We start from the raw sequence: 27,685 nt of genomic DNA, 5'->3' as shown, positions 1-27,685 counted from the left end.
GGCAGTATCAGTGAGGAACACTGGGTCTGATGGGGAAAGAGCAACACTAGTTCTCATTCGCATGAGTGGTTTCTTGAAGTAGATAAACTATTAGGTTATGCTACTGAAGAACAGGCTTATGTGGTTCTAATGTGCTTTTATTGATATTCCCCTGTAGACTGTTGCAGCAGAACAGCCATCTGAGAGCCAGGAACCCAAAAAGAAGAGACGACGAAAAAAATAGAGCTCCTGGCTTATCTTCTCTTGGTGCCTGCTTGTCAGAGTAATGCTCACCAAGCACATCTTTTCAGTGCAGACTGGGAGCAATGCCTTGGACAACTGTATCAACTGTTTTGGCAATGAACATAAGTACTCATGCACTCTCCCTTCACAGTTGCTTGAACTATGGTGGCTCAGTGATACCATCTGTGCAAGACTTTGTATTGTACAGCTAAACATGAAGCCTAGGGTAGGCTGTCTGGACACTGCTCTGGGATCTGTCTTTGCCATTAGAATGTGTTGCTTCAATGGAGTCCTCTTTCTTAGCCAAGTCCCTTCTTACACCAGCGTGATTCACTACCAGGAGCCGATCCCAAGCTTTGGCACTCCTTGCCAATAAGTTAACTGTTTAGAGAGTCTTCCAACTGTTGTCTCCAGCTCTATTTTCTTTTCTCCAATGAGCCTTTGGTTATTTCAATAAGCTGATATATATCCAGAGCTTCACCTGAAAGACAAGGGTAAGCTATGAAGTTCTTTCCATTTGTACTCTTTCTGAAACTCTACAGCACTTTAAAGGCCCTAGCGCCCCTGCTGTGAACACAAAATCACTGCAGCCCTAGGCTGGTAAAGAGAAAATCAGAAGCTAGCTATGGTGATACAGTGAAAAAAATGGAGCAGTTTATTTCTTCTCTGGTTGGACTTGAGTGTTCTCTTGTTTGCTAACTTTAGTTGGTATTTAGCCCATATTCCTGGAGAGAAGTCACCTGGGGTCCATATCACCAGGACACACTCACTTGTTAGGTCTTTCCTAAAATGCACTTTGGCTTAAGCTTTACCAATAAAGGTTGTTTAAAGGGGTATATTGCATGTCTTATTTAAAGGGGGTTGGGTTGACCTGGGGTAAGGATGTCAGGTGCAGCCAGGATGTCAGGTGCAGCCAGGAAGGCAGGGAACTATCTAGTCAGGAGGCGCTTACCTAGATAGTTCCCTACCTTCTATGTCCCCACATACTGCTCAAAGAAGCTGGCTGCAGGGGCCATGTGCTCTGAGTGCCATGAGCCCCCAGGGGAGGGAGTCATGTACTGCCTGCACCACAAGCATGACATAAGCACATCCCATTGGCTGAAAGCTTCAAGATTGTACTGTTAACAGGATCAGCATGCAAAGCAGAGCTCAGAGCTGCTACAGCTGGCCACTTAGAGCAGCATGTGGGTATGTGAAAGGCAAGGAGCCTGCCCATGGCTCTCACCTGCCACAGGCTTGTGGCAGGAGACAGCATTTTGCCTGCCCTTGGGCTAGCCTCTTTGCTGCTATGGCTACACTTTTTTAGCACACTAACATGATCAGAGGTAATATGGGTATATCTACTCAATCTAGAATCTATAGTCAGTACAGACATACGAGTAGGGGTGACAAAAGGACAGGTAACAGTGGAGTCTGCACAATATTACAGTAAATCCAGCAGGGAGGGGGCACTCCTGTAGGACTTGCTGCAGAATTTACACTAGAACAGTCTCTGGCTGGTTAGGAGTTCTATATAGTGCCATTGGCTTGGAAATTCAGGCTGACCTGGGTGCTGAGACAGGAACCTCCTAACAGATGGTACAAGCAAATACACGGTCATTTGCAGAGATCTTTGTATGGAGGTAGAAAACTGTCTTACGGGATTTTTTTTGTACAGTAAATAGCTTTGTGATTGCTGCAGAGCAACATTCAATCATAAAGTTCCTAGCTGAACATAAGCTTTGTGACAGAGCATTTAGGAGCAAGTGCTATTTCTTACATATGGATATTAGCTGTTCATTCTTCAATGAGCTGTAATCTGCATTTCTGTCCTAACATGTGCAAGATGATACTTACCAGGCGGAATGCCATATCGCCTCTCCAGACCACTTGGATTTGATGGAGTTACACAATCCATTGTCACTTCCTTCCTTAAACACAGGTCAATATCCACAGCACTGAAGAAAGCCACTGACTGAGGCAGATCATGTAGGCCTAGTTTATAGGCAAACATGCACCTGAAAGAGTAAGAGCCACTGCATGTAAATACTTAAGCCTTAGAGGAGAATCTTTCCCCTTTTCACATTAGGCAGTTGATTCCAGCTCTGTCTGGAAGAGTTACTCTCAGACCTGCAAGTGGGCCAGTAGTGCTTTGTGTCTCAGCTCTTCACTATTACCACACCCACTTTGAGATCATGGGAAAGATCTTTACTCACACAGGGGCAGAACCCTCTATCCTTTGACATTGCCCTAGAAGGTAGGAGACTTATCGAGGCAGGCTTATTCTACAAGGCAGTGTGGACATTACAGCTTGTTTGCGAAGAGCGCTCCCTCAGTGCTGATAGCTTCCACTTTCAATTGGGCTAGCTCTAGCAAGCTCAAAAAGACAGCGAAGAGTCTGATTTCACAGTTAGCAACAACTGTGGTATCCTCTCCCTTCTGTTAGAAGTCATGCTTTAATCAAGACCAAACCTGCCTGCAGCAAAAATAGCTTCAACAAATGTTTAACAACCACCTAAGATTATTTTGCATTTTATTTTCACAGCACTTTGGAGATGTAAAGTGCTTTATAACTACACAGTAGCAAGAGAGCTTGGTATTCTGAAGTGGAGGTGGGAAGAAGAGAAGGGAATATATGTTCAGTTTCCCTTATAAGAAAGAAAGATCCCAGCCCCTTAAATCCAGTTATTCCTCCCCCACAGTGTGCAACATTTTCCGAATGTGAAGCCGATTGCTACTAAGGGAAAGCGCAAAACCACAAGTGCCAAGGTATTAACACATGGGCACAGAACAGCTCTATTTACTGTCATCCTTGACTAGCTGAAAGAGCAAGTTGCTCTGCTTTGGCCTATTTGGCTGCAACAGTGCTAGGACATGCTGATAAGGGGACTTTAAAAATTAGTTTTCAGGTGATAATTTTAAACTAAAAATTAAGAAATATGGGTTTGAATCACTAGAGCTGCCTCACTGCTGTGACCTCAGTGCAGCCGCACAATGGCAAGCTACTAGTGGAAGGATCCTAGGCCAGGAAGAAGTCAGTTCTGCTAGGCTATGTCTACACTCGCAGCTTCTTGCGCAAGAATCCACAGAGCGTCCACACTGCCTGCCCGCTCTTGCGCAAGGAAATTTACAGTATGGCATGGTAAGAGGACTTTTTGCGCAAGAACTACGCTCTTTTTTAACAGGTGTAAGCTCTCTTGCGCAGGAGCTCTTGCACAAGAGGGCAGCGTGGACGCTCGGCAGGGATTTCTTGCACAAGAAAGCCCTATGGCTAAAATGGCCATCAGAGCTTTCTTACACAAGACAGCATCCACACTGCCATGGGCGCTCTTGCGCAAAAGCACAGCTCGCACACGGCCGTGTGGACGTTTTCTTGTGCAAGTAGCCGCGAGTGTAGACATAGCCCTATAGTGGTACAAGGCTTTAACCTGCACAGATGCTAGGATTGTTTCCTGGCACAGCAGAATTGCAGGCACACATCCATTCCTGCCCATGCTAGGAGAGCCATGAAGATGAAATGTTCTGCATTCTGTTTTATAAAGGAAGATTCTCAGCACTCTAACCCTCAAGATTTGGAATTTCAAAAACATCTAGGCTCTAATTCACTTCCCTGCCAATGGCTGTTGAGCCTGGGAGATGGGAGGAAGACAGGTGTTCACATCAAAAACCCAATACCCCAATTTACCTGATAGAGTGGTTAAGGCTCTGTAGTAGTCAGTCCTGATTGCCCCTCACTGCATAGATCCCTGTTTAGATCAGGAGTGGGGCCCACCAGAATGGAGAGGGTTAATCTGAAATTGCCTGTGTTAATCTGGGTGGTGAATAAAAAGCAATTCAGTCTCTGATGCTACTAACTTGACTCTGGGCCAACATCACTTTCACTAAGGACAAAACATAACTGAAGTGACAATGTTTCTTAACTTTCCTATCCTACCAACACTTCCATCAGGAAGCACATGCCCATCAGGATGCCACATGGTTGGAATGTTGCTGGGTTTTTGGAGCCTTTACCGTGTTAAGAGGTTGGTGATCTGCAAGGCTAGTGCTGCCCGGTAGCGATCTTCACCCTGGACCAGATAGCGCACCTCATCATGAATGCTGATGCAGAAGCGCCCATCAATGTTGAATTCTTCAAAAAGCCATTTCATAGACACCAACATTAGGTGCAAATAATCTACAGCTGAGCTCTGCACCACCCAGTTCACTCTGCTGGTTACAAACTGGAGGAAATATAAACCAGAAGTTAGAAGTATTCCAGAACTTATTCCTACTGGAAGCATGGTTCCCTGGAGAAGTCTTTCATTGGGGTCACACTGCACCCACAGTGTATAACAAGCCTGAATGGGCTGTGTTGTTGGGGCAGCGTTTCAGGATACAAAAACCAGGTAAACAATCCACCACTACCCTCTCAAGTTTTATGCTGTAGAGAAATAGAGCTTGGCTGACAGAACCTGTGCCAGATGTTTAGATATGTCTGGAGTGTAAGCATAGAAGGCCACTGGGACAGAATGATAGGCCACAGATGCAGCAACTTATTTCTTAATCTCTAACCAACCCTCATGCTTATACAATTGCCCTTTTATAAGCACATGCTCCCAGCATGCCTTTTAGGGGTGGAGGGGTTGATCCTTTAAATCTAGCAAAAGCAAGCAGCCTCCTCCCCGAAGGAGCCACTTGCAACTGGTTACTGTAGCTATCTACCTGCTGGTGAGTATGCTGAACTTTTGTTATATTATATCCTATTCCTGAGAATATGGCACATTCTCACAGGCATCTATGATCTCAGCAGGCACTACTCCCACCTGAGTTACAAGGTTATGGAGTTTAGTTGTTTCACCAAGACTGGGGCTCATCCCCAATGCTGACACTGTAGAGCAGTACGAGGTGCATGTTGCACTTTTGAAGATGCCATCCTGGACAGGAGACTTAAATCAAGCTGTTTAAGTGGCTTTTCTAGGCGAAAATGAAAATACCTGTGGCAGTTTCCAGAAAGCATTAGGGATAAACCCATTGTCTTTACTACATTTCCTCCCACAAGAGAAGTGGTTACAATGTTACAGACTATGAAATGTATTTTGCTGCATAGACCCTAAATTGCCAAGGCCCAAATTTTGCTTACATCCTTGTGTGACTTCATTGATCCATCCCACTGCATGCCCTATAGTTGCAGACATAAAAAGCACAGTAAGAGCCTAGCTTTGATTCTGTCTGTAACTCAGTTTCTGACAACTGATTCTAGAGCATTTGCTGAGGCTTAACTTCAAGACTGTTTTCTTTGCTATTTATCACTGACCGTCATAAGGAAGCATTATGGAGAACTACAGCTGCAGCAAAACTTATACGGGTGGAGCACCAATAAACTTATGGTTTCATAGGATGCTGCAAACATTTACCAGGCAAGCAGCATTGGCAACCAGCCAACAGTCCCACTGCCACTCATGCTCTGCAGAAAATAGAGCAGGATACACTCAGTGAACTAATACAAAGTTAGCCTGTCCAGACTACAGTTACCAGCATGGAGTGCTGATTGCTGAGAGCGCCAAGGCCATCTGATTCAATCTGACAAACATGGAACGAAAGAGTTCTGCAAGGCCAAGTCAGAACCGTGTGTCAGGATAGGGTATGCCCTTACCTCGCCCTTGACAGCAGCTGGCTCCAGGGCTCTGCTGATGAAGCAGCCCAGCACTGGGGTTCTCGGTGCAGCAGACAAAGCAATGCTTTCCAGCTTGTTGAACATTTCTGACTCAGTCCCTCCAGCCCACACACGCTGGCATACCACATCCCATTTTCCTCTGCGAGACCTGCAGTGTGGGGAATACAAATGTCACTACATTATCCCCCAGGAACCTGTCAAAGAACAGTCTCTGCAGAAGCACTGGGGTCAGAGCTTTCAGGAGCTTCACGATTGATCCTCCCTCTTCCTACTCAGAAAAGGGCATATTGAGGAATGGAAGGTGAATAAAGGGCAGAGCTAGACTAGCTTTTCACGTCTGCAACCTTAGGTTAATGGCCCAGTGGAGTGGCAGGAATGGAAGCCCCCAACTAAAGGAGCAGGAGATTCTGCAGAAGTGTGTCACCAAAGCTACATGGAAGTTCAGAGCTGGAATAGCAGGGATGCTGAAGGTCAAGACTAAGGTGCAGTGCAGTTATGGGGGAAGATGAGTCAAATCCAAGATTACAATAGCTGGGAATGTTGCAGATTAGGCTTGAAGTCCCATGGCAGAAGTTGTTGAGGAAAATCTGAACAAAACCTATTTCATGGCTGTTTTTAGCCTTTCCTTGTGCAAAAACTAAAATTGCCTCTACCCTCAATTTAATTAAGAGCTGTTGATTTGCTGGATGCTCTAGATGTTACCAATGGAAATGGTTTTCTGTCTTTGCTGTTGCCTTGCTTCTTTCAGGAGCATACAGTGTTCCCTTAAGCTGTGCACTTGGGCGGCCACCCAAAAGGAGATTCAAATGCTGCCCAGCTGATTAAGCAGAGTGCCCTTAGCTGCCAGGATGTGTTTCTACTGGTGGTGTACATCTGCACATGCTTCAGTGCACATAAAATTTATTCTGCACATAGATGGAAAAAAATTAGAGGGAACATTGCCAGCATCCCTTTTCTGGACACAGGACTCCTGTGTGTGTCAGCTCTGCTTTGCCCCTTATTAATGGCACAGGGCACATTGGAGGGCTTGTGAATCCCATTTCCCATCCGCTCTCCCTTTTCAGAGGCTCTTCTCAAACTTTGGTTCCTCACCTCTTTGTGGTTTCTCTCCGTATCCTTCGTACATCCTGTGAAGACACGGAACCATCCTCTGCCCTCTCCACCGATAAGCCCAGTTCTCTCACTAGCCACTCTCCTTCCTCAGAGAGGTGATACCTAGGAAAGAGGAACCAGTAGGGATAAAATGGCATCTCCTGGAATCAAGTGAAAGATTCATGAGTATAGAACTGAGCAGGCTTGTGCTGCAAATGAACTAACTTTTCACTGGCAAGAAGCATGTGCTCCAGATCCAGGGACTTAGCCAGGACTATGAGAGCCCAGCAGCATGCAACATGCTCTAGTTCAGTAGAGTGTAACCTTTTTTGATCTGCAACCCCTGCACCGCGGGGGCCACCAACTGCTGAGCCCAACCACTGGCTGGCCAGATCTAGGCACCGTGATCCCCCAGGAAGACATCTGCGACCCCCTTGGAGGTCACAATCCACGGGTTGCGCATCACTGCTCTACTTTCACTTTTTTAGGTGGGTTTTATCAATGACAGAGACAGACACAGCTTCTGCTCAGATAGCTCCACAGGGGCAGCCAACTTACCAATGGTCCAAATCCCAGGAAGACTGACCCAGCTAGAGAGAGACTGGACTAATAGCACAGTAAGTTTTTGGCCAGTTCCTTCAGTAGCGGACACAAGTAATTCTTCAGGCAGATCATATTCTTCACTGCTCTTTCTTTACAGCTTTGCTAAGTTAAACCAAAGGCAGCACTCACCGCCGGATCCCCTTGGTGACGGCATACATCTGCCGAGCCTTCTCAGCTGCCTGCTGCTGTGTCAGCCGGTGGTTAAACTGCATAAGCAGGCGCTCTGCGAAGGGCTGGCCTGCCCCATAGATGCGCCCATAGTTGAAGACTTTGGCGTGCTCCCGGCTGATCCCCACTGTAGAGGCCGTCTTGCTGTGCAGGTCTGTGGCATTGCTCTTCTTCCCCTGTAGAGTCATCCAGCCAAAAGCAGTACAGCCTGGGGTGCAGGAGGGAAGAAGTTAATGTGGACTGGCAATGCATCAGAGTCAGATCTTATAGCATCACCACGGCAATGCTTCATCCTGCCCCAGCACTAACTAGTCTGTGTCTCTGCTTCAGCTGAACCACTTGCAATGAGATGAGGACCTGAAATAAAAGTCCATGCAGCACAGGCCTAGTTTGTGGCCTCGCTAACAATATAAAGCAAAGCTAAGCTGTGAACAAGAGGCAGGCCTTTGCTCACAGAACTTGGCATGAACAGGGCTGAGTGTAAAACACTAATTGATCATAGCTGAGCCCATGGTTGTGGATGATGATGATGATGACAGGCGTAGAACAGTAACTGGTACTAAGTACCGGCTATAAAACAGCAATTGGTACTGGGCATAGGTTGAAAGCACATTTCAAAAAAATGATAACATCGCCTCATTAAAAAGGTCTTTGGTACCCACGCTCCAATAGATAACAGGGACATATTGACCCAGGTTCAGGAAAAGGTCTAAAATGACAGCACGATGGAGAGAGATGTTCTAATTGAACCATGAGGTGCAGTGTGATGGGTGGTATCTAAAGAACATCAGAGGGTGGCAACCTGACAATGTCAGGAATGGTGCGTAACTTGTTTTAACCTATATATAAAGTGGTGTGTTGGAGGGGCCTTTGCCCAACCTAGGGGGCAGTGATGGATTCCCATGTCACTGACTGAGTCATGTCCATTGTCAGGGAGTGCACAGTGGTTCAGTAGAATCTATTGACAACTATGACTATACTTAGTTTGATGGCCGGGCACCAGGTTTCAATCCTTATCTGATTTTGTGGTCTTTGGGGACTCTCTCTGAGTTGACTACTTGCGCATAGTCAACACAATACACAACAGGAGCTCACACACATGCAGCTGAATGATTATCATCACTGATGGAGCAGGAGACCTGTCAGGAAACCACAGTGGTGAATCCTGACTACTACATCTCTCACCGTGCATGCCAGCAAAATGAGCCTCTCCAAGGACAGCAGCTATCCAGAGCTCTTGGGAATCCACATCTGCTCCAACTAGGTAGTAACCTGGAGGGACTTGGACCATGGCTTTCAGCTCACTGCCTACCCGGTCAGCCTGTGGACATAGATTAATGCCATGTTGTGCATGTCCTCCCACACTTCCCTCCCTCACACCATTCTTAGGCTAAACACAACTTTCTCCAGTGGCTGACAGGCCGCTGCATCCTGCTTCCCTGGAAAAATCACAGCTTGTGGTGTTAACAGCACACCACAACTCTTATCACTTTACTCTTAAAGATTTCTGCACTGGAAGAGCATTACATGCCCACTAGAGAGACTCCTGACAAGGAGATGCATACTGCCTTGCTCTACTCTTACCCCTTCTTTTGAGAGGACTTCTACATCCCAGATAATACCTCAGATAAAAGGAAAATCCTTTTAGATTCCATCTCCTTTTTCAGTGAGAGCCTACTCTCAGCCCTTGACTTCTGGATGTCTTGTCACCCTAGATTACTAGGCCAACACGTCAGCTAGATAAAGAGGGCAAAAGGTTACAGAACCAGCCTCTGAGATCTACGAAGTTCACACCCAACTCAAGACATACCCCCATTCCCAAGAATCTGATTTCAAATCTACAGCATTTGTCATTAGCCTGAGAGATCTTGCCCATTGGGGCAGGAGAAACCCCACATTGTGTTCCACAAATAATCCCCGTTCAGAGTACTAGAGGACAGTTCTATACCCGGGCATTGCTGGCAGTCAGCCAGGTGGGTTCCACGGCCCGACGAGTGATAGTCCCTGCCGTTATCACATGTGGCAGGATGGCTCCATAACTGCTCTCCTCATCATAGTCGGGATGTCTGGAATAGAAGCGCACTGTCACTGCATGCCCACTGGAAAGCTGTAGAACATAAGAACAGCCATATTGGCTCAGACCAAAGATCCATTTAGCCTGGCATCCTGTCTTCTGATGCCAGGTGCCACAGAGGGAATGGACAGAACAGCCAATTAAGTGATCCACCTACTGTCGCCTATTCCCTGCCCTCACAGAGTAGGAACAAAGATGGCCTCACTCTGGCTTTTCCCACACTGAGAACCTGGTCTCTGAGCGGGACTTTTCTGTGGCTATAGCAAAGAAGGAACCATCACATGGGACTGAGTTTCTAAAGTGCTTTAATAATCCCACTGTGGAGTCTGATTGCTGAAATGGTCTGACTGCACAAGCCAGAGAGTTGAGACTGAAGAGAAGAAGGAGAAGGACTAGAAAAGAGACCCTTCCCCCAGTACTGCCTCAATTCTGACACCCTTAAGGATTCAGACTCCCACAGCCTCAGATGAAGAAAGGTCCAATAGTCAGAGATCAGATTTAACCAAACTGGGACACTGACCTATATGATATTTCCTTGCTTACCTAGTTACTGATCGAGGCAGTTCCCCTTTCTTCAGCCACACAACCACCTGAGAGCTGTCAAAACAAGAATATATGAAGCCAGGGCCCTAGTGAAGCAGACCAAGAAGAGAAAGGACATGAACAGCAGCAACTGGGGCAGGACACCACTTACAGAGAAGATCTCAGCCTCTCTCCCCTATCCCCAAGCTTACATTCCCCTTTCTTGGGTTTCAGCTGCCCAAGACCCGCACACGAGAGCTGAGCATGCTGTCTCCACTGAGCTTCCAGCACTACTATGACAGCCTGTGCCGAGGGCAAGGCAGTTTTAAATATCAGTTTAGCAGGTTTCTGGCACTTCCGATGTGGGAGATGTGTGTCCTCTTGCTTGGGTTGCAGCAGCACATTCTGGCACTTTCCCGCACCTACAGCCCAGTTAGTTCCCATTAACTCAATGAAGAGGTAAAAGTCTGCCACTGATGGGCAGAGTGTTTAAGAATTGCTCAGGGCTTATCTACACTACCACTAATGTTGATGTAACTTATGCCACTCAGGAGTGTGGAAAAATAAAAAAACACCCTCCAGAGCAACCGATGTTCCATTGACTTAAAGTGGTGCCTACGTCGCACTCTGCTGGCAGGAGACACTCCTGCTGACAGATTCCGCCTCTCGTTGAAGTGGAGTAAATTACAAGACAGCAGTCTCCCACTGACATAGCGTGTCCTCACTAGACATGTTAAGTAGGTACCACAGCATCAGTGCAGCAAGTGAAGACAAGCCCTCAGACATTTGCCATTTTCCCATCTCTAACTTAATGCTACATGGAAATACTGTAGGGGATGAAAGCTTCAAGCTTCATCCAGACCATAAGGCAAAATCGTTCATTCACGGGTTGGGACACTGAGGCTGTGATAAGAGATGGCACTACACCCCTCAGACCTACATTCCTCCCTCAGATCCTACATTGCTGATATTCTAGTTCAGATTAGCCCCTGTACAGTGGTCAGGAAGATACAGTCCCACATAGCAAGCTACCAGAAAACAAGACAGTGACATTATTTAACCTGGATAGGAAGTTCCCTGTCCAAAGAACAAGGACGGTCAAGAGGCATGTTGTAATTTAGAAATTACTGTAGTCTGCTAAGGGAAGTTAGTAGCAAATCTACCAGACCCCCAACATTCACATTTATCTGCCTGACTCCAGAAGTGCAAACAGTGGGAGCACATGTACTTGGAGACTATTGCAGATCTACAGAAAGCTACTTCTGCAGCATGAATGCCTGACCGCAGCGATGAGCAACCTAAGCTAGTGAGTAAGCTGCAAGTGTGCCTCTACCATAAGATGGTCCCTCAAGATAGGGTAGTTTTGCTAACTGTGCTTGCATACCTAGCGTTTGTGAGGTGTGTCAGCTGAACCATAGTAGCACTTTAAATGCAGAGGAAGCACGTGGTTCTCACAGTCAACTTTCTGTGCAACTGGCATGTACCACCCTTCATGTCCCCTTACTTTACATGCATGTCACTTTAGTAATACGGGTAGGAAAAAACTATGTGGACTGAAAACAGTGGAATCTAATAATCTTGCATGTGAGCAATGGTAAACAAAATGTCTCATGGGCCACACATAGAACCCCAATAAGCCGCAGGTTACTCACCACTGCCCTACACTGCCACTGCTCTCCACTAGAAATCCTAGTGGAGAGATTTCCCATATTAGATCTGGGCTGGGCCTTGACATCTCCCCCCTCCCCCGCAGAGTGTCTATGGAACTGTCATTGCATTCCTTGGGAGTGGAAGACACATCCTCGCAAGACCCAGGTCCATAGCACCAGGATGCTTAATTCAGTCTGTTTGCTCTTTGTCAGAGCTCCCTTCCCGCACTCACCCATTAGGGCTACGTCTAGACTGGCATGATTTTCTGGAAATGCTTTTAACCGAAAAGTTTTCCGTTAAAAGCATTTTCAGAAAAGAGCGTCTAGATTGGCAGGACGCTTTTCCGCAAAAGCACTTTTTGCGGAAAAGAGTCAGTGGCCAATCTAGACGCGCTTTTCCGCAAAAAAGCCCTGATCGCCATTTTCGCGATCGGGGCTTTTTTGCGCAAAACAAATCTCTGCTGTCTACACTGGCCCTTTTGCACAAAAGTTTTTCGGAAAAAGACTTTTGCCCGAACGTAAGCAGCATAGTATTTCCGCAAAAACACTGACAATCTTACATGAGATTGTCAGTGCTTTTGCGGAAATTCAAGCGGCCAGTGTAGACAGCTGGCAAGTTTTTCCGGAAAAGCAGCTGCTTTTCCAGAAAAAGTGGGCAGTCTAGACACAGCCTAAGAGTTTCATTTTGGCTCTTTGCTGAATACCTCTTTTTTTTTCTTAAGTGTGCAAAGTTTGTGCCAAGGATCAGCCTCTTTGGAGATTGTGAGGGTTCCTTCCCTGATCAGCTCTAATGCTCCTCAGTGCCTCAACAGAGAGGTCCACACCACTTTCAGTGCAAATCCAGTTCTCATTGGTAATGCAGACGCTCCATGAGGGTGGGGTCTGCAGTTTAGCTGGGGAGGAGAGGAATTAATGTCTCTCTCACCTGATTCGCTTGTGAGCATTCCTCCAGAATGAGATCATTTTGTTAATTTCAAGGGCCCTCGTCCCGTCAGTGCCCCCAGTGCCAGCCCTTAGGGTGCCATCCTCCATCTTGGGCAAAAAATCCTTGGCAAAAGGGCTTCCAACATTGCTATCATTCCCATCCTTTAACAATAAAGGAAAGGAGATTGGCTTGGCTCAGTGTATTGGGTGGCTTTTATTATAAAATAGCAATTAAAATCCTGATCATTTCCCTGTCCCATTCCACAACTATATAAGCATGTACTTTACACCAGCCCTCCCCAAGCTGCTGACCAGGGCAAGGGGCTGCATCAAAGAAGTGGGGGCTGAAGATGGAATGCAAGTGCGTTCGGGAGATAGAAACTAGGTGGATGGCCCAACTGAAGGTACACAACTCTGAGTGGGAGGAGGCAGAGTGAGGAGGAAATACAAGAGCAGAGAGGATGAAGAAGGTGAAACCATGCAATGCCTTGAAGGAGAAAGTGAGGAGCTGGGTTTGATCCTGTTAGGCCAATAAAGGGCTTTGGGTGGAGGAGTGAGTGGACTGTCCCACAGTTAAAACACTGGAAGCCCTCATGCATTTCAGTGGTAAACTGTTCAGCACATCCCAGGATTTGTCATGAGGACAGCAAGAGCGTAACTGAGTCAGTGCAGGGGAAATGGTCTCCAAATGTGTGACTCTTCCCCCCTCTTTGAAGCTAGCCATGGGTCTCCAACACCTTGCCCTGCACTCCAAGGAGGGCTTAGCAGCAATCAAACATCCCATGAATCCCACACTCACCTTATGAGGCAGCCTGAAGAACCAGCAGCCAGGAATGTTGATGTCATTGTAAGGACCATTGCCATGGTGATATGTAGGCTGGCTTTTGGCACACTCCAGCTCCAGGTTAGTAGTCTCTCCCTGAAACCATCCAGCATGAGACACTTGCTAAACAGAGAGCCAGAAGAAGGCAAACTCTCCAGAGTGGAAGGGGCACCTAGTTAATGAAGTGCTGCCTCAGCTACATAAGCACATTGAAATGAAAGCATGACCCTTCACACACTACCATGGTGTCATCCATTAGGCTCCCGAGAGCAGCATCCTAAAGGGACCCTGCTATCGAGGTGGCTGCTCCTCGTCAGTCTCACAGGATTATGCAAGATCCTGGGCCCTCTTGCTTTACATGGAGCAGCATCTGTACAGTAAATCCCAGTTGGCTGATACACTCTCAACAGAACATTCCACTTACAAGTCTGGGCCCTTTAGTTGTTCTGCCTGTTTCAGCTTCCACATCAGTATCTATCTCCAAACGGCTCAGCTCCTCCACCTGGGAACAAAAGGGACAGAGGAATCAGAGACAAATACCTGTCAGGAAAGGTACTTAGTCCTGCCATGAGTGCAGGGGACTGGATAGATGACCTCTCCAGGTCTACGAATCTACGTGCTTTGGCTTATCAGTTAGATTGGGAGCAGCCAGGACAGCTAACTTCTCACAGTGTGAGGCTCCTGCTCTCCAGCATGTTGTTGAACCCACAGCTCTTCAATTTCCTTTTTCAAGTCAGCTGGCAAAAGATGCTGGTATCTTGATATCTAAGGCGACTTCAGGAATCAGTTTATCCCAGAAAGAGGCACAGTCTAGGAAGCAGCAGGGAAATAATGTGCAGTAATGACCTGGAGGTACTAGCCTGGGGCAAATGGGGAATTCGTTCTTCATAGCTACTAGTCTCTGTCCTCTCTGCCAAGAGTCTCAGTAAGGCTAGTTTGTTTCGCACAGGCTGCTGAAGAGCCAGAGGATAACAACTTGGTCACTTGTGACTGTGCTGGATTTGAATCAGCACCAGATGAAAGAGGCTGTATTCCCATACAAGCTGGCCAGTCCCATCTTACGTCACTTTAATTGAATGTAAGCACAGCAGTGTTTAACCAACAAGAAAGCAGTTGTGCAGAACAGGATGGGGGCTTTGTGAAGAGGGCCCCCGGGCTCCAAGGCAATCTGTTCTGGACTCCAAGGCATTCTCTTGCACTGCTTCACACCTCCCTTTTCCCCTCATCCCTCTTTGAAATGATTTCTCAGTTGCGCCAAGTCACAGACTGCTAAGATTTGGCACTAACAAATCTCTGAGTAGGGTGGCCACCTGGCCAGACTTTTAGTAGTTCAGAGAGGGACTATGGGAGTCAAGATGTCAATCTGGTGGAGTTGACCTGAACTCAGTATTTTTCAATGTTCTCTGTTCATATACAAATATCAAGATTCCTTTCAGGGAAATGACCATGGAAAGCAAGGCCTGTGTGAATCCCAAGTCAGTCAAGACTAATGGAGACACCCAGACATAGGAAAAAGCAGAATGTGGGGCAGCCCTACATCATGATCAAGGAACCCAGGTGGATAGTTGGTTTGATGAAAGGTGCCAGCTTGTTTGCAGTGCAGGAGGGATGTAAAATCCTGGGTAATTGATTAACTAGTTAAACATGATGTTTAACCAATTAACTAATTCAAGGGGACATGGGTACTCCTGTGGTGGGCAGAGAGCTGCTACAGCCCCCACCAGTTAACCTGAACCAGTAAGTGTCATGGAGTGTGGGGGAGTCACCAGGCCCTGTGTCCCCATCCAAAGTCAGATGTGACTCTCAGCCAGCAGGTAGAACAGAAGGTTTATTTGTTGACAGCGACATAGTGTAGCACAGACTTGTTACAGGAACCAGGAGCAGTCAGTACATTCCATCTTGGGGATGTGGGGGTCCAGAGCCAGACTCCCCTCTCCCTAAGCCAGCCAAAAAACTAAGCTCATATACACAGCAACTGGTCCCAGCCATCTAGGCAGCCCCGCCACCTCCTTTGCCCTGCTTCCCAGACCCAGGGTGTTATCTGACTATCACTGGTTGCATCTTCACCGTAGGGTCAGGTGACAGGCTGGCCTGGGCCATTCCCTATGTGCCTTCCCTCAGGAGTTCTCACTCAAAGATCCCATCCTCCACGGGGCACCACACACACACAGTCACTACAGAGCAGCACAGGACAGTAGGAATCACATACAGCATAACAAAGCAAACAGTGAATACAATCCCCACTATGTCACATCAAGCATTGTCCATTAAGGGTTAACTTACTGGTTAACCTTTCACATCCCTACAGGGCAGAAGTCACAGGCAGTGGAGCCTCTCTTCTTACTTGTGCAAGTGGATTTTCTGTCCACCATGGGTACTTTAGACAAGTTTTCTGAGCCGCTACTCCCTCCATCCCTCAGTTCCAGCAAACTCATCTTTACCTTTTGCCAAATAGTGCTATTGTCTGTTAACATGAGCTCCTCTTCAAGGGAGGTATCCAGTGAGCCAGGCTGCTCCTTCCCTCTCTCCTTACAGTGTTCTTTGTACAAGTGCTCAATAACCCTAGAGGGAGAAGAAGGGATGAGTGATACTCAGGAAACTGTGTCATGGGGAGCAGAGAAAGGTTTCATATAAAGCATATGAACCGGAATTTATCACCTCCACAAGCAGCATCCCATGACAGAGCGTTACCTGGCTCCACAAGGACATCTGTTCAGAGAAGATTAATATAAGGGCAACATACTCACCCAGCATCCTTTAGAAGGAAGGGCCAAGATTCTCAGCCAAACATGGTTTAGACAGAGACTTTTTCTTGGATACAGAAAAGCACATACCCCTATTCAGAAGGGAACAGATGCATCTTTAAGTCCTTCAGGTTACTGCCTTGTTTGATTGCCAAGCAGTTTAAGGCTTTGGAGCTCTGGATGAATTTGCAGGCCTTCTTCCCACAGTCTCCCTCCCCAAAACTGCTCAGCAAATAAGCACTAAAGATTGGAAGTCCTAGCAACATGGGACTCTCTTCCAGAATGGCGCATACAGAAGCTTTATTGCCGACATCTCCCTAAATAGCCCGTACCATCTCTCTTTTGCCCTCCTACCTGTATGGACAAGATGGCTCTTCTGTCTCTGGGATACCCTTTGCCAAGTTTTCCTTCCTCCCCGGCACCAAGTAGCCCCAGCCGTGCTTCTCGGAGTAATACACTGGGAAACCATCCCAGGTTAGTCTCATTAACTTTGGCGTCACTCTCATCTGAAGGCTGATGAGACTGGGACCTGGTACCCAGTCTGGATCATCCTGGCGTGGGCAGAGTTTACGATACCACCTAGAAATCCAAGACAGTAGCAATTAGGCTGCAAGAGCAATTCCAAGTTTTCTCCCCATTTGCCTCCTTTCATTTGGGTTAATAAGACAACATCAGAAATTTCTTTCACTATTAGAGTTTCTAGGCGGTTCATCCCATTTCACCTCTTAGCCTAGGACAGGGTTTTCTGAACTGAGAGAGGCTTCTGCCTCTAGAACTCATTTAATTGATTTAATATCCAGTGAACGATCAATGGGGCCATCAGCAAATGCAAGACCATCTGAGTGGAGCTCACCCATCAAAAGGAAATCATAAGTGGCTGCCTCCTACTTATGTATTCAAGCAAACACTTTCCAAGTGCTGATTTCTTAGGGACAGGGGAATGATTTCACCATTTCCTCTTATAAAAAGCTGTCTTGAGAAGCTTGATTTTTTTTTTCTGTTTCTTGGGGCAAAGGACTGCAGTAGAGTGAGAAATCTTGGGAGTAAGGGAATTTCTCTTCCCCTTCTAGGAAAAGGTGATATTGCACATGCTTCAGCTCAGGATAGGGACGTAAGCGACAAGTCAACTATCCGATAGGCAAAAGCTTATTGGAAATCGACTAGTCCCTCGATTAGTAGCTTCCCCACCCCCTTGCTGCCTCTATCAGAGGCAGTAAGTAGGGGGAGCAGAAGCCAGTGCTGGGGGGAGCTGGCTTAAAAGCTGGTTGCCCCCAGCACCATCTTTGAGGGGGGTAGGGGAGTAGTGGGACCGGGCGCGAGTTGGGAATCAGCTGATTCCTGGCTCGAACCCAGTCCCAGAGCGGCACCTCTGCTTTTTAAATGTATTAAGAGCCTCCTGGCTCTTAATAAATTTAAAACACAGAAGCGCAGAAGGGGGGACTCAGCACGAGCCAGGAATCAGCTGGCCCGGCTTGCACTATGTCTTCCCCCCCCCCCTTCCGCTGTGCTTCAGCCTTTAAAATGTATTAAGAGCCAGCAGGTTCCTAATACATTAAAAAGGCTAAAGTGCAGCCGGGTGGGGGGGAGACACCCAACACAAGCCAGGAATCAGCTGTTCCAGCTCACTGCCCCCCCCTCCCCCCCCCCCCCGCACTTCAGCCTTTTAAATGTATAAAGAGCCTGCTGGGTCTTCATACATTTAAAGGGCAGAGCTGCATCAGGGTTAGCTCCCGGGGCCGGGAGCTAACCCCATTGCGGCTCCCCCACTTATTGACTAGTCGATGGAAAATCCATTGATTAGTTGATAAAAATAAATTTAACATCCCTAGCTCAGGAATCCACTCCCATGAACTGCCAGCCCCAAGAGACACTCAGATTTCCTTTGGTCATAGAACAAAGGGATATGTTTAGTATATCTTCAACCGCAGACACTGGGGCAGTGCGGTAGCAGTGGTGCTTCCAGCATGAGGGAGGATACATCTTCTCTAGAACTGGGAGGTGATTTAATTTTCACATTGGCTCAGCACAAGCCATTTTGAGCAGAATACTTACATATGCCCTATTCCCAGATGAACTCCTGTCCACTAATCCCACATCAGCCAGAGTGTAAACCCAGCCTCCGAGACAAAAGGTACATATTTCATCCATTTAGATTCCAAGCTCTCCACTTCGCATACCATTCTACCACCTCTTAGCTACTTAATACCCATGGGCAAATGCACTTGGAAAGAAACCAGACAGCTGGAATACACTGGCCCATGGGTAGGAAGCATTAGCAGGAACCAGATAACATTTCCATAGATTAGCAATAGCAGCTGGAAATGTTTCCATCTAGACACCAAAGTCACCACTAGGTGGTGAGTTATGCAAACCCCCATAGAATGACTCACCCTGGATGGCCAGGTAGGTGCTGAGTTCTCTTTGGTAGCAAACTGATAGTCTCCTTCAGACGCTCCAGGCAGACCCTGCTCTGGGGGACTTTCAGCTCTTCCTCTTCACTGGGGGGACCAGGATCTGATTTTGTAATAAACATAACCTCAGCAGGGGATGTTCTCTATGCATCCACACCAGCTGTTCCATTTGGAAATGCAGCATGATGAGACAGTGTCTTTTCCAACATTCACTGCTCTTACACATGCTTGTGTTTACTCATTTATTTCTGTTCCTCTTTGTCTATAAAGTTACATCAACTATCTTGTACTTGACAGCTAGCCTTTCGCTGTTGGTTTAGATTTCCCACTGCTTAGACTTTATGCTGCACATCTCTCCTGCAACCTCACTACAACTTATAGTTAGTATTAAATCTGTTTTCCACCCTCACCTCCCCACCATGTGCACACACCAAGAGCACTACCTTCCTGCCATTCTAGGACAGCTGGGTTTGCCACCACTTTGGCTGGCTCACTGTTTACATCTTCATTTTTCTTCCTTACTGTTTTCTTCTTCTTTTGCTTAAATTCTTGCAGGTCCCACTCCAAATCCCATAGCCAGGGGTCATCCTTATATCTGCATGGCAGAAAAATATTACACACAGTCTGTTTTGGTTTTTTGGTTCTACATTCTGCCTGATCTAGACCCTGAATTTTGACATCTGGTTGCAGTTTACTTTACCAGGGACAAGTTGAAGGGACACACACAGACCTAATTTTTTACTATTTTCCCTATCAAGTATTAACTCGAGTGTTTTGAACAGAATAGTAGACCTCAGCAATGCCACCTTCCCACATACTATCCTTGCCAACATGCTTCATCCAGACTCAAACAGTCAGAAATTTGGTCTCCCTTGAACCTTCCGCTTCTACAAAGGTTGCTAACTAATTGGTGCCAATTCTAAAGATAATTTCAGAGTTGTGAACACTTCCCCGCTAGGGACTGGATTGAGGATCAGCCTTTCTGAATATGGGGACAGATTTGGTGATCTAAAGATAAATGGCTCCAGGTCTCATCAACAATCTCCTTAGCCATCTAGCCCCACTATTCTCATATTACTGCTAAGTGAATTTCTTTGCTGTTTTTGAATGAAAAATGTTTTCTCTTCCTGCATATTTGGTACAACACATGAAGTGCCAGAATCTACGCCCTTTCATCTTTTGCATTTTCTCCTGCCACAATTCTCATAACCGAGCTGGTACCTTTCCTCATAAAGCAGCTGACAGGCATCATTTGCCAGGTTCATCAGGGATCTCTTCATCTCTTTCTGTAGCTCCTCATAGGTGCCCTGAGTTTCATCCAAGTACCTCTCCCAGTTCTGATTGACAGGCAGGTAAGAAACACCCATCTCCAGCATCCCTGCAAATGTCACAGGATGGGGGCATCTACAGTACAAATACATATAGTATTAAACAACCCAGAAGGCATTTGGTTTGTAAACACTGGGTTATTCTACAAAGAAAGATAAAAAAATAAGTAACTTTAACTCCCTTTCCACTTAGTAGTTTCCAAACCTCATGATACTGCCTCATGCTATGGCTCTTGACCTTCCCCACTGGCAATTATTGAGGGCCCTAATATTAATCTGTATGTAGGGCAGGCAGAAAAAAGTCTTCATCAACAAGATCCCTCAGTCCCATCCATGAAAACTTCACTACAGAACCCCTCTCATTAAGGGCTGCCCAGCTTACCTGAATGTGAAGTGATTATGCTTATTCCTTCTATCCCGGAGAGAGGGATCAGGGTCATCATGCAATGGGGTTATGTGACACTGCAACCTTCCACAACACAAAGAGCTTGGATTCTGATTGGCAACTCAGAAATATGACTTTACTCCCTGCCCCCAAGATGATAAAAATCTGGTCTTCTGCATGGCTGGATAAGACTGCAGCAACTGCACTAACTTCCCTGTGTCTGCGGCCAGCTTTTGTTGGCTCTGCGCAATGCTTATTTTTTGTGTCAGCTGAGGTCAAATTCCTTTCTCACCTCTCCATGAAGAGTGGCAGCTGCTTCTGGAATACTTCATGGGTGGCTTGGACATCAAGGGCACAATACTTCATTAGTTCCTTTGGGGCAGAGACAGGTAATAATAGGAAGATCAGACCATGTGTGTAGAGCATAGTACAATAAACTGGCTGTGGCAAGGAGAGCAAAACATTGCTGAAACTGGAGAGGAATATCATAGTGTCATGGTACCCGTTAGCCAGTTCTACTAAAAGCCTCCATCGTGCACTTTTCTACCCCGACCTCTCAACTTCCCCTCAGGTCTCTCCCTGGTAAAAAAACGAAACTGCAGAAGGTTGGGTCAGAGGCTCGTAAATCTTAGCTAAGTAATGGCCACATTCCCAATGTGCAGGAAGACTGAGACTTGCACCACCTTTTCAATGAAAAGGACCCAACTGTAAACGCCCTGGTCATTAGTATGGAGATGCTGCCCATGAAAACTACTGACAGTAGCACAAAGTGCTCCATCTTTAATTGCCTGTAGCTGGGATGCTCTGTATGTCTCCAAAAGCCACTTCAAGGAAATGGGAAAACATGCTGCTAGAAAATGTTATTCCCACAGAGTTCTTTTTTTTTTTTTTTAAAGTAAAGGAATCCACCTGTCCTGGCTCTGCTTCCCCTTCACTGATCTCACCCAGAAGCTGCTCAGCCTTACCTGGAAGTTGTCTCTAATGTCACTCATTCTCCCCTTGACAAACAGTTCACGGGCTTCTTTCTCCAGTGGCTCACCCCCAACGTACAGGGCATGCACATCTGCAAGGTTGTTAATGCTGCTGATGTTCACCCAGTCCCAAGAGGCAATCTGTAAAAAGACAAGCCAGCAGGCCAGCTCAGGACAGGAAAAAGAACTGGCAGCCACCTGACATGAAGAGGCAGTTTGTTGTACTATTTTTAAATGGATATATCAAATGTATACCTAAAATTCATTTATGATGAGAAAAATGATTATATAATGCTGATTTGTATTACTATAAGGTCTAGGAGTCTTATGTACCAGGGTCTCACTGTGCTAGTAGGGATGTAAAATCCTGTTTAATTAGTTAACCAGTTAAACATTAAGTTTAACTGATTAAATGGGACTGGGCGGGGGGGCCACTCCAACCCAGCATGGCTGAAGTGGGCCCCTCTTCCCTCCCACCATGCTGCAGGCAGGGGCTGCTCCAGCCCAGCTGCTTCCAGCCCCACATGGAGCTCCTGTGGAAGCAGGAGCCTGAAGTGGGGCCAGCAGAGCTGCTGCCACTTCTGGGCCACTTCAGTGCGAGGCTGCCACTAGAGCAGCCCTCCTTCTGTAGCATACTGCAGGCTGCTCCCTGGGTACCGATCAACTGGTTACCTGTTAACATCTCTATGCGCTAGGCACTGTGCAGAACCAACAGATGGTCTCTGTATAATCTAATTTTTTGTAGGCATCGTGGCAAAGGAGTTTTGGAAGAGGATTTAGAGAAGGATAATGAGGCAGCTTTGTAGATGTTTACAGGGAGCTCCTCTCTAGCAATAAGGAACAACATGGGAGAAGACACAAAGATGCTTGTTTGAAAACGTAGCAAGCAGAGTACTGGAGGCAGACACATGCCCATTGGAGACAGGAGTTGAGATCTTGATAATGAATGAGAAAAGATAGATATGATAGGGGCAAGTTGTGAAGGGCCTTTAAAGTGAAAAGGTAAGCTTCTTTGTGATGCAGTAGAGAAGGGGGAGTCACTGGGGGTGATATGGTCACAGTGATAGGCTAGGACAATAATCTTTGCAGCAGTATTCTGAAGAGGTATGAGTGGGGCAAGATTGCTTTTATCAAGGTAAAGCGGTCTCTCTTATTCCACAGGCTTGCTCCTCCTGCATCTGCAAGTCAGAGCTGTTGGATTTATTGTCACTGACCAGTTCCTACTCCTGTTAGACCTGTAGCTCCTTTGAAGCTACAGGAGTACAAGATGTCACAATTGTACCTTATGCATCAGGTCACCAGTAGAGTTCTGATTGCAGTCCCTTAATTACACATGATAACATAAGAGGTAGAAAGAGCCTAGCTCAGTCTTCAGACCCCATCTGGAGTTTACAGAGATGGTCGATAACAGCCCAATATGAAACATGTATTACAGACTCTGCTACTTCAAACAATGCAATGGAGCAGTCTATTAAAGCATTTATTTGGGAAAGCCAGAGCTAAGTCTCCTGTGGCGGGAAAGGAGGTAGGAAGGTTTTAAATGCTAAGGAAACAAAGTGAAGGAAAACAAGCAGTTAGGATCTATAGCAGTATAGTTAGTGATGTACAAATTTCTTCAGTGTTTCTCCTACTCACTGCAGACCCTTCAGTTTTGCTGCGTGTTTTCTGCATGTGCTGCTTGACCTGCTGCAATCCTTTTCTCTTGCCATGCTTAGTTGCCATCCAGAGGCTGCGCTGGAATCCCGTCAGCCCAGAGATGGCCATGTGCATGCTCATGGTATCTAGGAAACGCATCCGGGACCCCTGAAATGCACAGCAGGTTAGGGATTCTCAAGCTTCGTTACACTGCGACTCCCTCACAACAACAAAAATTACTGCACAACCATAGGAGATGGGACTGAAGCCCAAGGCCAACCACTATGGGCAGAGGGAGGGGTAGCCAAAACCAAAGCCTGAGGGCTTCAGCCTCAGGTGAGGAGAGGGGTTGTAATCTGAGCTCCACTAATCAGAGTTGATGCCTTTGGGCTTCATCTTTGGCCTTAGATGCTAGGGCTTGGAATCTGGCCCCAGGAAGTGGGGCTCAGGCTTTGGCTTAAGCCCTAGTTGACCCACAATTTGAGGACAGGCAGTCCAGGAGCCATTACCTTTTTCACAATTCACAAACTGAAGCTTCTCAAGAATGGGGCTAAGCAGTTGGAAGGAAGGCAGTCCAGTGTCTGAGCTGCTAGTGTTCTATGCACACAGGTAAGCAGCTGGGACTTTGACTTTAAGACTCAACATTTTGCTAGCTCTGCTGCTGGACAGACAGAATCTGATACCCAGAAATTAACCACAACAAAGATCCAAGCCCTTCTACAACTCTGTCAGGCTTGGCAGTGCTTGTACAATGTGTTCTAAAGGATCCTGGGGTTACAAATGAAAGAAGCCAGGGCTGTGCTATGGCAGTAAACCAGGATGCTACCAAAATGACTTGCTATATTTCACTATTTACAGGCTATTTTTGTAGCTTGTCTTGGACTTCTGAAGTCCATGTTATTTGCCAGTTCTAGCCTTCACGATTTTCCTGATGCTAAGCACAATATCTATATACTTAGACACACAGGGCAAGGAAACTGAAAAAGCATCAAGAGGCAAAGGGCTGTCCTCTATAGCACTTTATATCCGAGAATCTCAAAGCACTTAAGGGAACAAGTAACAACTCTTAAGATGGGGGTGTGGAACCTAAGGTCCAGGGGTCGGATGTGGCCCTTGTATTGCCTGGATCTGGCCCCCGAACCTATTCCAGTATTGGGGAACCTGCCTGGCAGCCCGCCCTCCCCTACCTCCCCATAACTCCTGGCACCTGACTAATTTTTCTGTGGGTCAGTAGCCCCCAGCCAAAAAAGGTTCCCCACCCTTGCCGTAAGAGGACAAAGTTCACAATCCCTCCCATGAGGTGAGGAAGTGATGCCATTTCCATATTACAGAGCAGTATATTAAGACACCAAACCTTCAAAATTAGGTGAGTGCAATTATACTTATAAAAACATACACAATTTGTGCGTAATTACAAAAGCAGATGCGGATCAGGTAAGTGAACATGCAAGTGGCAAGCAACTAGGAGTACCTACCCTAGCAAATTAAATATAATTTATTTTACAAAGTTAAATAATTTACTGTACACAATACATTTTGAAAATCAAGTCTTAAATGGCTTTCCTCAAAACCACGCCCAAAGCCCAGGTTGAAAGCAAGTGGATGAAATAGACAAACTAGGAATGGACTTACTTGGATCAAATACTGCTCTTTAATGTGTGCACGATCAAAGGCAACATTATGACCCACCACCAATCTCTCTGTCCAGTCCTGTTTGGTTGGACAGCTTGCGTTCAGATTAGTTTCTAGTGGGATAAAGTCAGCTAGAGTCAATTGGTTAGACCAGGTGTAGCGTTCCTCTAGCAGCCGCTTACTGCACCAGGAGTACCTGGAAAAGAAGGTTGTATTTATTTTGCGTTACTTAAATTGTAAAATTTGATTCATCTCTGTTAGTCTTAGTGGAAAGACTATAAGGAGGGATGAGCCTCGAGACCAAATTCCTCTTCTCTTCCCCCTCCGAATTTGACTTATCCAAGCAAACACAGCAGCTGCCCATGTTTTACCTGTTCACACACTGAGGCTGTGAAACCAGTACTGAATTCACTAATTGAACCAAACTGGAGTTTCACATGCAGGCTTTAGGACTGACCTATGTCCAGTAGCTACAGTAAACTTCCGATAATCCGGCACCTTTGGGACCCAGGGGGTGCCGGATTATTGGATATACCAGAGTACCGAAAGGGGCGCTATGAGAGGTCTTGGGGGGGAGGGAAGGGATCAGCGGGGAACTGTGCAGCATGGGCAGCACTCCAACTGCTCTGCCTCTGGCTTCCCCAAATCCGTCGCTGGTCAGTTTCAGCAGCGGTGGACTTGGAGAAGCCCAGGGCAGAGCAGCTCCAATTGTCCGGCTGGCCAGAGCACTTCTGGGTTCCAGTTGGTGCTGGACTATTGGGAGTGCTGGACCACTGGATGCTGAACAACTAGAGTTTTACTGTACATCTCCATGGGACCCTTTACTCCCCATCAAACTAATTCCAAGTATTTGGCGCAATGGAGAAGCTCAGCTCTGCTGCTCCTCCATCCATTTCCACTGTGGTAACAGCTAGTGTTGTGACTTCTCTTGTATACTGCAATCATTATATCTTACCAGGCACTTGGAGAAACAGCTACTGCCAGTGTTGGGCAATGGCCCTCTGTTATGCACACTTCAACATCAAACACCAAAGCTTGTTCTTCAGGGAAGGCTACAGCCTTCCTCTCATCATTGGGTCCGTATTGTGTCCAACCAACTTCCCAAGCCCACTGTGAGGGCATTGGGGGCAACTCACAGTGAAGCAACTTATTAGCAGCCTCCAAGTAAGGGAGAGACTGTTTCTGGGCCAGAATCCGGAAGTGTTCATCAAGGTTAGTCCCATACATGCGGGGCAGCTGCAGATCCACATCAGGGAGTATGGATGTCTCTTTGCCCCACAGGTCATGCTTCTTCAGATGTTCTACACTCCTCTGGATGTCAGCATCTGAGTACTGCACCTGTGCACCCCGGAAAATCTGCTCATGAAGAACCTTGGACAGCATCTGGATGTGTAGTGGGTTCATGCGCCGCTGGCTGGTGCCAGAATCATGTATAACCTCCTCTTGCACTGGGTGACTGGCAGAAGAACCTGAGGCACATCTTCGATGCCTGGCTTTCGGTGATGGAAACAGACGTGCTATTGACTTCCGCCATAGCAAATGAGCCATCTTCAGCCACCTTTAGTAACATGGAGAATGTGCCCTTTTCGGTGGGACAGGTCTGCAAAGAGAAGAGCAATAGGAGGAGAGACATTTAGCATAATCCATTTTGGGGCTCCTCTGCCCCTTCTGGGAACCTGAGAATTTGCAACCACCAGTAGTGTGTCACTGGAGCAGAACCAGCGTGGAACAGTTCAAAAACAAATCTTCTAGTGTAGACAAGGCTGTAACGTTGTGATATCGGCCAGGCAGATGCAGTCCCACATTCCAGTAGCTCACTCCAGCTACCATGGATCCATGACACCCCATGTGTCCCATCCCACAGCTTCTCTCCCCTGGCTTTTCTCCAGGAATTCCCCTTACCACCCAGGGAGTTCAGCAGGGGAAACTTTTTTTGGGGGGGGGGGTTCCTTTGCCAATCTCCTCTCCCAGTTCCGTAAGGGGGCTCGGCTTACCCTCAAACCCTCAGTCCCCCGGCCTCCCAGTGTCTCAGCCTCCCCTTCATCCACCGAGATCTCTCCCCTCACCCCAGCCTCCCTAAGGGTATCAACCTCCCCCTGCCCCCTAAGCTCTCAGCCTGCCCCCCTTCTCCCCTCCCCCTGCCCCCTAAGCTCTCAGCCTGCCCCCCTTCTCCCCCTCCCCCTGCCCCCGAAGCTCTCAGCCTGCCCCCCTTCTCCCCCTCCCCCTGCCCCCGAAGCTCTCAGCCTGCCCCCCTTCTCCCCCTCCCCCTGCCCCCAAAGCTCTCAGCCTGCCCCCTTCTCCCCCTCCCCCTGCCCCCTAAGCTCTCAGCCTGCCCCCCTTCTCCCCCTCCCCCTGCCCCCGAAGCTCTCAGCCTGCCCCCCTTCTCCCCCTCCCCCTGCCCCCAAAGCTCTCAGCCTGCCCCCTTCTCCCCCTCCCCCTGCCCCCAAAGCTCTCAGCCTGCCCCCTTCTCCCCCTCCCCCTGCCCCCAAAGCTCTCAGCCTGCCCCCTTCTCCCCCTCCCCCTGCCCCCGAAGCTCTCAGCCTGCCCCCCTTCTCCCCCTCCCTCCCGCCCCCAAAGCTCTCAGCCTGCCCCCCTCCCCCAGGCCCCATAGGAGTGAGGCTCCGGGGGGTGGCTCCTCTCTCCCGGGCTCAGCCCCGCAGGGCCCCTCACCCACAGGCTGCGCCGCGCGGGGGCTCCTGGGCCCTGCTCGCAGGGGTGGCAGACGCGGCGGCGGAGCAGGTGCTCTAGGCCGCGTTGCACGCGAAGGCTTGAGGCTGTAACCAGCTTGGGTGAGGAGGGGGCGGGGCCTGAAGGGGCCAGTTCACGGGTTTCCGCCTGGTTCCCCCTGTCTCTGGCTCAAATGGAATCAG

At 47.6% G+C, this 27,685-nt stretch overlaps 2 protein-coding genes across 8 annotated transcripts in view; one reads left to right on the top strand and one right to left on the bottom strand.

The window, feature by feature from the left end:
* The window catches only part of FANCI (FA complementation group I), a 43,262-nt gene extending 42,204 nt beyond the window's left edge, over positions 1–1,058 (top strand). For all 3 annotated transcript variants that reach the window (XM_075897070.2, XM_006139288.4, XM_075897071.2), the window contains exon 38: positions 158–1,058. In XM_075897070.2, coding sequence (XP_075753185.2) covers positions 158–223 — 66 coding nt within the window. In that variant the 3' untranslated portion in view covers positions 224–1,058. The remainder of the gene's footprint in view (positions 1–157) is intronic.
* Positions 117–27,637, bottom strand: POLG (DNA polymerase gamma, catalytic subunit). Of its 5 annotated transcripts, none has more exons than XM_075897072.2 (23): positions 27,486–27,637; positions 25,771–26,415; positions 24,816–25,011; positions 23,184–23,351; positions 21,543–21,689; positions 20,870–20,949; positions 20,086–20,268; positions 19,308–19,459; positions 18,844–18,967; positions 16,808–17,032; positions 16,151–16,271; positions 14,134–14,211; positions 13,686–13,805; positions 12,888–13,048; positions 10,335–10,388; positions 9,666–9,783; positions 8,903–9,038; positions 7,679–7,925; positions 6,947–7,069; positions 5,834–6,002; positions 4,213–4,421; positions 2,059–2,219; positions 117–703 (listed from the first exon to the last, which is right to left on the bottom strand). In XM_075897072.2, the coding sequence occupies exons 2-23, from the start codon at positions 26,361–26,363 to the stop codon at positions 639–641; spliced, it is 3,630 nt and encodes a 1,209-aa protein (XP_075753187.2). In that variant the 5' UTR covers positions 26,364–26,415; positions 27,486–27,637; the 3' UTR covers positions 117–638. The 5 variants fall into 5 exon arrangements, with proteins under 5 accessions (XP_075753187.2, XP_075753188.2, XP_075753189.2 ...); XM_075897073.2 differs by having other exon boundaries at positions 27,490–27,606; XM_075897074.2 differs by lacking the exon at positions 27,486–27,637 and adding an exon at positions 26,810–26,902.
* Positions 27,638–27,685: the final 48 nt, after the last annotated feature.

Source organism: Pelodiscus sinensis, chromosome 14, assembly GCF_052426305.1.
Source record: "Pelodiscus sinensis isolate ZL-2025 chromosome 14, ASM5242630v1, whole genome shotgun sequence".
NCBI lineage: Eukaryota > Metazoa > Chordata > Testudines > Trionychidae > Pelodiscus > Pelodiscus sinensis.
Note: the sequence above shows the minus strand (reverse complement) of the source record. Positions and strands in the feature narration are given on the sequence as shown.

What these genes read in the sequence shown, in the direction of transcription:
- POLG (XM_075897072.2), bottom strand. Translation starts at nt 26,363, where the DNA reads ATGGCTCATTTGCTATGGCGGAAGTCAATAGCACGTCTGTTTCCATCA. An exon ending in AAGAGCAGTATTTGATCCAA is followed by an intron (nt 23,352 to 24,815) that starts GTAAGTCCATTC and finishes TGTGCATTTCAG; the next exon opens with GGGTCCCGGATGCGTTTCCT. An exon ending in CTGCCACTCTTCATGGAGAG is followed by an intron (nt 20,269 to 20,869) that starts GTGAGAAAGGAA and finishes TTTGTACTGTAG; the next exon opens with ATGCCCCCATCCTGTGACAT.